Source organism: Falco cherrug, chromosome 9, assembly GCF_023634085.1.
Source record: "Falco cherrug isolate bFalChe1 chromosome 9, bFalChe1.pri, whole genome shotgun sequence".
NCBI classification, from domain to species: domain Eukaryota; kingdom Metazoa; phylum Chordata; class Aves; order Falconiformes; family Falconidae; genus Falco; species Falco cherrug.
Window position 1 is genome coordinate 16680820 of NC_073705.1, and position 12310 is coordinate 16693129.

At 48.4% G+C, this 12310-nt stretch overlaps 1 protein-coding gene across 1 annotated transcript; it reads right to left on the reverse strand.

Annotated features, from left to right (window-relative positions):
- Positions 1 to 321: 321 nt before the first annotated feature.
- Positions 322 to 5918, reverse strand: ZDHHC12 (zinc finger DHHC-type palmitoyltransferase 12). Its single transcript, XM_055721071.1, has 5 exons — positions 5749 to 5918; positions 5371 to 5507; positions 4372 to 4458; positions 2899 to 3065; positions 322 to 2295 (listed from the first exon to the last, which is right to left on the reverse strand). Exons 1-5 carry the CDS (start codon positions 5822 to 5824, stop codon positions 1986 to 1988), a joined length of 777 nt encoding a protein of 258 aa, XP_055577046.1. The 5' UTR covers positions 5825 to 5918; the 3' UTR covers positions 322 to 1985.
- Between the last annotated feature and the right edge of the window lie 6392 nt (positions 5919 to 12310).

Sequence of the window (12310 nt, forward strand, 5' to 3'; positions counted from 1 at the left end):
TGTGCAAAACAAGTAATTCACACTGAACCTAGATTTCCTATTTTTAGAGCCAAGTATAACTGCTGCTGAAAATTTCAAGGTACAAATATTCTTTCAACCTCCTGCTCTGCCTTGCGGTGTAACAGCCCATTTAAAGCAGGATACACATTCTCCCTCGCTCATTTGAATAGAAACGGTTGGCTTACTGTTGGCCCCTCAGCGTATTTTGTGACTCATTCTGAAGGTCAAGGCCTCTGTAAAGTGGTAAGTAGGACTGAATTGTTAGCAGAGGTGAAACCTAGAACTTGGGCTCAAAGGGAGAGGCATAAAGAACCAAAAAAGGCATATTTACTCTTTTAATTTATCATTTATAGTAGAGTAAAAAAGACTGTACATTACTATCCCAGTGCATTTTAAAAACAACCACCAAACAGAGCAAAAACTGTTTTGGCAGGTGAGCCATACCTCAGCAGGTACCACGCTGACACAAACATGCTGCAGAATCCTTTCTGGATGGCGTACCATTGTTAGGAAGACAATTCTTAGCGTTCTGATATCCCTCTGGTAGGATTTTCTACCCTGAACAAGCCAGACAGGACACAGATTACAAACTCCGGGGTTGGTCAGAAGAAGGAATCCTTCTGCCGTTTTTAAACTGCTTTTGGACTATCATGATGTATTTACAGTGTCCTTTCGTAAGTGCTCATCAGTTAAACCCTGAGTGCATCCTACCAGCTTGCCAGATGTGCTCTTGAGCTGGTGTTAATTCCTGAGCCAAGGCAATTAAGGCAGAAAATAATTTTAACTAAGGTTTTGTCATGGTGCTGTTTTTTAAACAGAAAAGGACCAGGATTAAAATTCACACCAGAGCCTTTTCTGTTTTTAAAGCTAAAATTGGTCATCCCAAACTTCCTTTTAGTTCTGCATGGAAACTTGGAAGTACGACCGCTTACTACAATGGAAAACTAGTAAGCGTGCTGCTATCCCAGAAAGCTGTCACCGCCCCCTCCTCGCAATGAAACAAATGGGTCCTAGAATCTTTCCTCTTGCCTTGAAACTTTGTATTCTTTTACTAAAGTTTTACTAGTGTGTTGGGGTAGTAGTGTTGCCAGCCGTGTTACCTGAGCCAGGCAGTTAGGTACCCACCTCCGTTGCTGGTTCTCTCTCCACAAGCTACAGTAAAGGCATCTGCAGAAATAATTAAGTAGGCAAGCAATGCTTTTCTGTCTAAAGAAACCATTCTTTGCTGAATTGATTCAAAATAGTCCATGAATCCTTAATAGCACCATCAACTTAAAACCAACCACTTAGCAAGCTGGTCAGAGCATCACACAGTACAAGCTAATTATCTCATAAGCTGAATTTGGTGCCTTACAGCTGTTTCTCATGCACATTAACACTGTTAAGCCTCAAATCTTTGTGGAAAGCATTAAGCTGAGGCATGTGGTCAAAATGAAATTTGCTTTTGACTTTCCAAATATTTACTCAAATATTTCTATTACATGCCCAACACTACTGACAAAAGGCACTGCGGTTCTCACAGTGAGAATTACACTGAAGAAAGGCCACAGGAATTATATTGATTCTGGCTGGTTTTGTCTGTAATAGCTGCTGTTCCTTAGCAGCGAGAGGGGAAACTTTGGGGAAGAGAAATGAACATGCATCCTCACACTACTCTTGCATCTCTTCTGGAGAGACGCGGATGCAGTTAACGAACGGAAGTGAATTTAGAGAGAGGGATACCTTTTGCTTGGTTCAGAAATCACCTCTGCTGGCCTTCCCAGAACCAGTGTGTTGCCTTTAACAACAGTGTTACTCATATATAAAAAAATTAATCCTGACTATCCTTTAAATGTAATTTGCATAACAAACAGGTTGTGGAACGGGTCCTGTAGTTCATGATGTACTAAAGTCCCCTGCAAGGCAATGGCAGCAATTGTGTTAGCAAAGCTTTACCCAGCAACCTGCAGCTGTGTTGGCACTCTACCAGGTCACTGCTACCGTGACTAGACAGGCTCATTGTTCCTGTGAAAATAGATTTTCTCCCATGCAGTGAGGTGGCATGAACAGAAGAATCTCCAGAGATTGAGGATTACCCCTTGGTCAAAGGGATTCTCCAACTCGGAGTGCTGCAGGTAGGAGATGCGATGATGTGACATGAATTCCCAGGTGGTGGTGTTGCATGAGATCAGATAGAGGTGTGACACAAGCAGCAGCAGGACAACAATGCTGAATATGGCCATCAGGAGGAAGGACATTAGGAGGAAAATGTTGTGCCACAGCCAGTCCCAGGACTGTTCAAAGTAGAGGCCTGACCTTTCAATTCAAAGAGAAATAAATTTGCGGTTAAAGATGTATAACTACTTACATGAGCCAAGCAAACTTTATGGCACATTTAAATTCAATTCATAACTAATGACCTTCTGTGAATTGTGAACCTCAGAGAGTTAATATACTATAAACTCTTAAAGAGACTGCACCAGCGTGACATAAAATCTAAGAAGTTTAAAGGATGCTGGTTCCCCTGACAGCGGAGAGAGACAGATGCCTTCTGTTAACTCCTCTCCCCAACAGGCACACAGCTGAAACCCTGCTGGAGTTTCCAGTACTTGGCTTTGTAAACAAAGACAGTATCACAGTAACTGAAACAAAATTAGTCAGCTTTTGTACTGTTGTTAATTCTGCTAATTTAAGCTTAAAACAAAGATGAACAACGAAACCTAAATTATTAAATCCTGCTCAACTATTGATCAGCTGTGTTGTCCCTCAGCAGATTAGGGGGCTCCAGGATGCAGAAGAGGGTGAAGACACAAAGCCAATCCAGTCACCGCTACCTTTCACATAAACGCTTCGGTGGGGCTCCAGGAGCACTCAACTTTCAACAGTCTTAAAGGACAAAGTGCCACCTCCAGGCCTTACCAAGCAGCGTGACCCCCCCACAGCAGAACCACAAGCTGCACGCTCAAGTAGATTATGAAGAGGCGGTGATTCTTCTCTCCTACACAGTTCTCAATCCAGGGACAGTGATGGTCATAACGCCGGACGCAGTGCCGGCACAGCTGGCAGTGCTTGGCTCGCATTGGTTGCTGCAAAACAGAAACAAACAAAAAGGAAAAAACCCGTCAGCACTAGTCCACTGCTGTTCAACTCCCCGTTCAGTAGAAGGGAACATAGCGCAGAACTGTCTTCCTCCACAGCAGTACTGTCCTAAAAGCACTCCGTTTTGAGATAACAGCACAACATAAACATTGCTAAACACAACTAAAGGGGATCATGATTCCCCTGGCACAGATCCACATGAGTGAGATTCAGATTAAACGACTCCTCCACACTACTTCTCTCTATGCATCTTACTCATTAGCTACCTATTTATAGGAAGCCCAGTGTGCAAAGCAGGGAGATAGAGCCAATCGGTCTGTTCGGGAAAGCACGAGTGGTGTATTGAGGTGAAAAACGAGGACCACTGCTATTGGATAAAGTGGGCAGGGATGGGATGTTTTCACGGGACTGCACAGAGGAGGGAAGTCTCTCTGCTTCTGTGTGAATACAAGACGCACAGGAAAGTGGCTCGAAGTACCAGGAGCAGAGGAGATGAAAGACCTGGCTGAGAAAAGTAGCACCTCCTAGGATTTGTTCCCTGAAGCATATCGATGTTTTGCCAGCTTTTTCTTTTACAATAAGCTCACTTCTCCCAGTAGATACTCTTCAGGAATTTACGGAAGCTGGGATAATGCTTGATTTTATTAAACTGATAGGGATCACTCTGAAAACAGGCCTTTCTAGGCTTTAGGCAGTGTTTTAAGAGCTAATTTAATTGCTCTAATTTTTCTTTCATGCTACCTTTTACAATTTAGCCTTATGTTTTGTTGGCTTTGGGCTTCCAAACAAGCTCACAGCTACCAACAGTTCTCATATGTCATGCTCACCTGCCTTTCTGACTATCAAGATACTTTCAAAATAACCTTTTTAACAATACTGTAAGCTCTGATTGACACGGCAGTAAGAACGTAGAATACGTTTTCCCATGGCAAAAGATCCCTGTTTCTGTAAGCCAGCAGGAACTTGTTTCAGCCTTGGAAAAAGAGCATACATTCCAGCGTTCATCACTACTACATCTTTAGCTATGCAATTTATTTGGATCACTTCTCAATTAAGGGCTGTATCAGAATCTAGTTTGCTAGTTGTATTTACTTTTTCTGTGAGTTTTTCAGCAGGAGAGAGACCCTTTGACAGAATTAATCAGATCTGCTGCACCTCCAAACCACTGAGCAGTGAGCAGCAATGTCAGAGCAGAAAAACACTGGCAACAGGAGCTGAACAAAGATGTTGCCAGAAAATGTAAGCTTGCAAATTGATCATCCTATCCTCTTCTAGCACATTATAAATGCCTACCTTCACCATGCAGTAACCGCAGCGTTGCATCTTAATATTACTTGGAACTTGGGGTGTCACCAGGCTTTGTTCTTCACTCTTGCCTGCCTACAAAAAAAGAGAAAGGGAGGAACTAAGGAGGTTTTGTTTCTGCTGTCTTGGTACAGCTGAGCTGTCTGGATCCTTTTATTTAACAGCTACACGCTGCTGGTTATCTCTGGCGTTAGGAAGGTTAAAGAAAATAATTCCTTAGAATCCCTACAGAAGCTGCAGACAGTTAAGGTAGAGCAAGAGCGAACAGGCTACTCCTGCAGCCATCAAAAAGAGCACTTGCACAGAGGCAGAAATAATTGCGGACAAGATCCCACAGTGATCCCAGTGCTACACTTGGGGGCAAAAATAAACACGGTTAGACTTCACTTACAAACACAACAACGATGCCTTTTCAGTACAAGCAGTGCTACTTGTTCATAACAAAGCCAACAATTACATTAATGATGGATGATTAAAATTGGTAACGCTTTTGTCCTACACAATCTATAAGGCGGTGTGCCCGAGCAGACTCTATCTCAGTTACTGACATTTTGCATCTCCATTTACTTCCCTGTAACTTGTTTGTGTACACAACCTCTGAGAGGGCAGCGAATCCATGAACAGCTGGATAAATGGAGCTGCAGAGCGCACCCCCCCCTTCCTAGCTCGCCGTTCAGTTTGGGGTTTTTTGCACGTGTACCATTTTGCAGCAGTTAACATGAAATAGGTCACGTATACATTCCGTAGGAGAAGACTCATGTTCAAACGGCACGGTGCACCTGAGGCAGGAGCATGGTGTGAGAGACGGCCCAAGCCTGAGCCCCGCTGCCGGTACGGAGCCCCACGTCTGGCCGGTACGGAGCCCCACGGGCAGCACGGGGCCCTACGGCCGGTACGAAGCCCCAGGGCGGTGCGGGGCCCGGAGCCGCCCGCCGCGCGCGCTCCCTCCCCCCGGCGCCGCAGCCGCTGCCGGGCCCCGCGCGGTACCTCCAGCTCCTCCTCCGCCGCGACGAAGCCCGGATCCATGCGGGACACCCTGGCGTGCAGCAGGACGGAGCCCAGCACCAGGAGCACGAAGACCAGCGGCGCCAGCAGCTCCCCGCGCTCCTCCTGCCGCCGCAGCTCTGCAAGGGCCGGGGGCGCCGCCCTCAGCACGGGGCCGCAGCCGGGGGGGCGGGGGCGCCGGGGGACAGGCGGCGCCGGGCGGGGGTCCCGAGCGCGCCCCGGGCCCCCCCCACACCCCAGGGTCCCCCCCGGCCCCGCGGCGCCCCCCGGCCCGGCACCCCCGGCCCCGCTCCCCCACGGGCCCGGCCCGGCCCGGCCCAGCCCCGCCGCTGCCTCCCCCCGGCGGCGGCCCCGCCTCACCCGTGCGGTGCAGGAACAGCCCCAGCGCCAGGGCCGCGCTCAGCGCCGCCTGCGCCCGCAGCCCCCCGGCCCCCATGGCGCCCGCAGGCCTGGCAGGGCGGGGAGCGCGGCGCGGCCGCCGCCAGCGCCCGGGGGCGGGGCCGGCACGGCACGGCACGGCGCTCCCTGGAGGCGCGGCCCCGGGCTGCCCCTGAGGGGGCCCGGCCCGCTGCGGGGCTGCGCGGGTGCCGGTACCTCAGGCCCGGCTCCCCCCGGGCTGCTCCCGCCCCTCCCGCGCCTGCGGGCGGCCTGGCTGCAGCGCGCCGCTCCGCCCGCCCCGGGCCCTTCCCCGGGGAAAGGCGCTGCCCGCCGGCCCCGAGCCCCGGGCTCTGCCGGCGCCGCCTCGGCGGGGGGCGCGGGCCGGGCCGGTAACGCAGCCGGGGCGGGCGGGGGCCCTGGCAGCGGGGGGGGGCTGAGCCGTGCCCCGGTGCGTTCCGCTCGTGCTCCCGCTGGAGCGGGGCCGGGGTGTGCACCTGCAGCCTGGGCACCTGCCTGCGCGAGGGGGGTCCCACCGCAGCCTGGGGAAGCTCTGAAATCTGTTCCCAGCTGTAGCGCGGGTGCATCCCGCCGCTTCTGTTACCTTCTTTCCCAGAGAGGATTCGGGAAGAACAGCCACATCCCTCGCTCGTGGATGCTCCGGCACCTGGGGCGCAGCGGGTGCCTCAGCCCCGCGCTCCTGGCTGCTTCGGTCTCAGTCAGCGGCCACCTGGCTGCACAGGGCACTGCGGCACTTTACCGGGGCAGCTGTGTTGAAATGTTGATAAAAGTCATGGAGTCTAAACCTCCAACAATCATTCAAATCCTTTTGCTTTCTTTTTTTTATTCCAGGTAAATGAAAACCTGCAGGAATCTTCCTTGGACACCCCCAGAGATGGTGTCAGTGCTTGTCAAATCTCACGCAGAGGCTGTACATGAGGCGGCCGGGCTGCTCCCCGCCTGCCCCAAACACCCCGAGAACCTCCCTGCTCCGAGGGTTGCAAAGGAACTCGCTCGGAACAGCGGGAAGCTCGGGACAGCTCAGCAGGCTCCATCTACAAACAGAAAAAAAAAGGTGGGCAGCCCGGTTCCCCTTCTTTGCAGAGAGGTGTACGTTTTAAAGCTTAATGAAGGCAATTTGAGTAGTAACAATATTACCCACTTGCAAGTAGAAACATTTTGATGCTCTGAAATAATTTGTCCTAGGGAATGTATTCTCACTGTTTTGTGATTAAAATAATTTGGTGCATGTTACACTTTGTATCTTTTCTTACAGCTTCAAAACCTGTCTTAACAGAGATCAGCACTTACCTCGGTCTCAAGGGTTTCAACCTAAACAACTGGTTGAAATTAGGCTTAGTTCTAGAAAGTCTCCACTGGAAAGTTTCTGAGTGGAGAATCTAGATTCTTAGGAGATTCCAGCTAGGAGTTCCATGCTGCTGGAAGCCTAGGGTGTCTTACTGTGCTCTTACAACATGGTACATTTTCAGCGTCCTAGAGGCAGTTCAGTGTGATGGTTCCTCCTCCTGCTTCAGGCACCTGGAGTCTGACCCTCTTGAGAGTTTACTGTGACCGTTGAATTAACTGGCAGCTGAACCCTTGCAGGGCCAGGGTATTAAGAAGAAAGTCACGCTGGCCTTAAAGCAGATCGACTGTTTTAAGCTAGAGTCTTTTCATAAGCACTCAGCTTCTGCCCACTTACAAAGCTTAGGCTGTGGAATGCAAGCCACAGATCCGTTACAAAGTGCAGAGGCAATCTGCACAGCCAAATATTGTTCTGATTTCCTCCTCCCTTTCACATAATTTCCTAACGATGCTCTCTTCCTCCACGCCTCTTTTCTAATGACAAACAGTATTGTATCCCTTGGAGTGATGAAAGGAAAAGCCACTGAACTGCACCATCAACACATGGCAGTTCCTTTCATTTTTAATGAAATATATGACAGCAAATGGACCAGTAATGTACCTAAATAAACCACATTCATAGACCAAAGGAAGAAGACACTGTTAAGCACTAGGTTTAATACACAGCGGGTATCCAATGGATACAACGGAAAAGTTAATTCATTCAGAATTGTAAGGAAGCAACAGTTGTGCATTATTATTTTTTCACTTGGTTTCACCATGTACAAACATTTGAACCAGGCCTCTCAACATTAGGCAGGTCAATGGACAGAGTAAAAGCAGGTGCTTGCTCATTATAACCGAGGTTATTTTCTTGAAGCAAAACAAGGAAATACATATTTGGTTAGCTTAAAAACTTTTTTAAATGAGAAAAGAATTACAACCAGTGACAATTATATGATATCAAAATATAGTCTGCTAATGCAGAAGTGTTTCAGTTCAGCAGGAAATCTCTCATTCCTTTCTTTAAGTGCTGTCTTCTCATCCAGCCCCTACGTTACTTTTCATCCATTCCTGACAACTATTACCCTCTGCTTCATACATGTGGATGTCATGGAGACCAGCTGTTTCCCTACTTTTCTTCCCCCCCCCCCCCCCCCCCCCCAGCACAAGCTACCCTCTAATACCTGAGCTGTGGCAGGCTCCTCCCTAAAGAGTCTGAAGAAAATGTCTTTTCTATGGAGCAGGGCCTGAACGCAGCGCCCCTGTGGCTCTTGTCCTACTGGTGATCAACTGCCGCCTTCATGAGGGAACAGGCTCACAGCTCCAAGGCTTTTCTCCCCTCTCATCTTCCGCAGAGACCAGAGCGGCTGCAGCAGAAGCCCAACCAAGGTGACAAGCTGGGTAGGATTCAGTGCTGAACAGATACCGTTTCAGCCAGTAGGTGGGTGCAGGGTAACAGCAGCCATCATGCAAACGGGGCAGATGAATTATCTGCAATATTACTAATTGCCACAAATATCAGTGCTAAACTTTCTTGGCTTGGTTTAGATGAGAAAGCCTAGTGCTGCTGGGTGTTTGTTAAGCATCATACAAGTAGCTGCCAATCCTTATAAGCGATTCCTCCCACAGATCTTGTAAAATGGAAGCACTTGTGGGAAGTTGCCCACCAATTTGCTCTCATCTATTCCAGAGAAGAGGGCAGACACTGACACCCTGCGTGCTGAGGACCGTGGTACCATTGACTTGGGCCACTGACCAAGGAGGCACCCACCAGCCAGGAAGGAAACTATGTACGGTCAAGGTAGAGGGTCCCTTTGTTGGCACAGTCTCTGCAGAGAACTACCAGGTTGTGTTTGTGCTCTGCTTGCCAAGCTTTCGAATATTAAAGAAAATGTAGTAGTGAAAGTATGAATAAGAGTCTGAATGGGACAACAGCTACGGCCCCTCTGCTGTGTCTTTACACACTATGAACTTTTCTCCAGCTGGATTTTCATTTGACAGATAGAACCCTGTTCTAGTTTTCTGGGCAGGGTTGGTTGTTGGCTCTATATTTCTGTGTGGAGTTGAAGTCTCCTGGTTCGTTCCTTTGATCCAGCAAAGGTGGAAGGCCTGAAAGGCTTCCCTCCAAGTCAAGCATTTCAGGGTATCCAACTCCCCCTTTTACATTAGACCTTCACAAAAAATCAGCCACTTTGCCCTCCCCTCCTTTGCAGAATATTGGTATGTCTGCAGGTGCCTATCCTGAGCACTGGATCTGTGGCAGCAATTCGTTAACTCCTCCTTGCCTCCAAAAAGTGCTTTCAGGTCATGGTGCAGCATTATGCCTAGGGCGCTCCTGTCCTTCCAGTTAGGGAAACCGTGATACAAGCTAGTTTCAAATTTCCAGTTTCAGGAACTCCTGGATTATGCTCAGGTGTTCAGAGGCTACCTTTCTCTCTTTGGCCCCTTACTGAAAGGGAAATGTCATTTTTCAGCTCACAAAGTCTGTTGGCTTGAACACATGTTGAAACGTGTAGTCAAAACTCGTGTTACTTTAACAGGGATGTGGTTTCTTTCAAAATGCTGTCTCAGGAGTTTACCTTGCTGGTGGCCTGACTCAAAATCTTGTGTGTAGCTACCTGTAACAGAGCAGTTGTAGTTCCCCCTTCCCCCTGGGATCAGCAACAGAATTCAGAAGACTTAAGCTCTTCTTGCAGGCTCGTCTGACTCCATTAATCTCCATGTTGCTGGGAATTTTAAATCTTTTTATCCTGGCTCAGGTACAGCTTGATGAGGATGTGTGAGCAGTGAGGATAGAGGTTGTCTTTACAATGGGAAACAAAGGTTCGATACCATGGTCCAGCTCGCAGCAGGTGAGATTTCACCAACAGCTGAGCTTACAGGGGCACTGGTCTGAAAAACCCAAACCTTTGGTGTCTTGAGGCAGATGGAACCAAGCCATCCGTTGTTCGTTAACCCTGATGTAGTTGTGCCACAATCTCAGCGTAAAGCCTGGTTGTTTTGCTGGGATTACAATGCGAGGCTGAGGTCTGCTCTAGCCGAGACAGGAGCTCCTGAGCTCCAGCTGTCCCCCCAGTGTGGCACCTGCATTCTGAGGACACGAGTTTCTGATGCCTCTTGCATCTGTGACGTGTCCCCTTCTGCTCCACTCCCACCTTGCCAACATGGTCAGAATCTTGAGTGCTTTTTGTCAAGTGATCCAAGATTTTAGTGGCGGGGGCTTTCACTATGTGGGCACTAAACAGAAGGAAGCCTAGCGGGTGGCACTGTCACGTGAAACAGCTTCCGAAGGACAGCAGCACTAAATGGAGCTTCAAGTGAGCAAAACCCGACTCCCCTAATGCACTGAGGCTGGCTGGCGCTATTTGCAGCCTCCCTTAGTTTTGCATCTTGAAGGAAGATTAGCAAAAGTTATACAGAAAACAGATCCCGAAATAAGCTTCCCTGTCTCAAAGCTCATAGGGACACAAATTCTTGGAGAACAGGAATAAGAGAGAGAAAAATACATTTCAATCAAACGACTGCAAAAAAGTATAATTTGTCAAGTTTTGCAAACCATATGAAAACAATTCAAAAGTGACACAAAAATATATATAAGTTTGAAAAATACTTAAAGAAAAAAGTACAGATCTCACAATACCAGAACAAATGACGTATGGTTAAAAAGAAGAAAAAAAAAAAAAAAAGACATCGAATAACACCATATTGGCAGAAAAAAGTAAACCTCTCCAGGGCAGCTGTGTTCTGTCATTTAAAGTGTCAGTTGTTTGTGTATCTAGTATCCGTCTATAACGTGCTCGGCAATGACAACATTAACTCTGAGCATTAGAAGAACCTCATAGCAGCAAGTCAAATCCGAGAGCGACGTATACAAGGGAAGAGAGCAGGGAGGGTTACTGTGCTCAGAGGCCTGAAATGTCCTAACCCCATGGCCGTAGTCTCCTCTTCCTGCCACCAGACATAAAAATCTTTTCTAAATCCTTTCTCAGGGGAGATTTGTGAATTGGGAAAGAACCGTGGCAAGCAGAGGGCTCCAAGCATGGACTGCATGTGGTGTTGTCGAGCGCCTAACTGCGAGGCAAGCCTTGGCCTTGGGCTTCTTGAGCCTTTACAGGTCTGGAGTCCTACAGGTGACGACCACCTTAGTGGGACTCTCCTCTCCCCTACATCATATAAATTGGAGTAACGCTGCCGACATGAGCAGGACTGTACTGGTAAGTGCCACTGGGAGTCGGGTAAGAGCAGGGCCTTCTGCTTCCCAAAAGAGAAGGAAGATGTTGGGGTGGAACAAGAGGTGCTATTTCATGAGACCACCACCTGCCAAAGGGTGCCCGGAGACTCACCAGTCCCAGTAGAGGACTTTAGCACACCAATTACAGCGTTTGTGCTGCAGTGAGCTTCCTGTAAAGGGAGATTACTTTGCCACTGAGCATGGCTTGCACTGCTGCAGGCTGAAAAAGAGCAGAACAGCTTCAGTCCGTTACTGGGACTTGCACAAGTGGTACAAGTTGCCCCAGACTAGGGCCTGGTAGAGCGTATTATGCGGAGGGGAAACGCTCTCTGGCATTTGTAGCCCTTCCCCATAAAATAGAACACAACTAAAAAGGGGGTGAAGAACTGGAATGAAGATGTGTAGCCCTTTGTGAACAAATTTTGTTCCTTGTTGCACAGGCTCCCTTAGAGAGAAAAGCTCTGTGTTGCCAAGAATGTCTAACTGGTTTTACTGGTCATCCCTGACCTTATCAGGCTGGGTGGGCTGGCAGATCCTACTGTACCACCAAAGGGGACAAACCAGACCTCTTTACTTGAATGGGAACATCTTCCCAATGACCCACGCAGAGTTACCAATGCTTCCATTAATGTGAGTCTTCTATTAAAAAAAACCTTAAGGAGCGAATTGACTTGAAAGATCTTTCTTCCCCATTTCCTCTGTTTACAAGGATCACTAAAAAGGTTAGTTCTTTTGGTCTAACTCTCTGGTATTGTGTCCCCCAACCTCTTTAACCAAATAAGTAACTCATCACTGCCTGTAGCCCCATCGAGCAGCCAATACCAATTCAGGACTGGTGTTCTTGCAGACATTACAGGACCTCATGCAATACAGCAAAAGGGAATTTTCTAAAAAGTGGGAGATCAAAATGTCACACTAGCGATCACACAACTAGGTCTTCAAGCTCATGGTCATTTGAGGCTCTCTGTG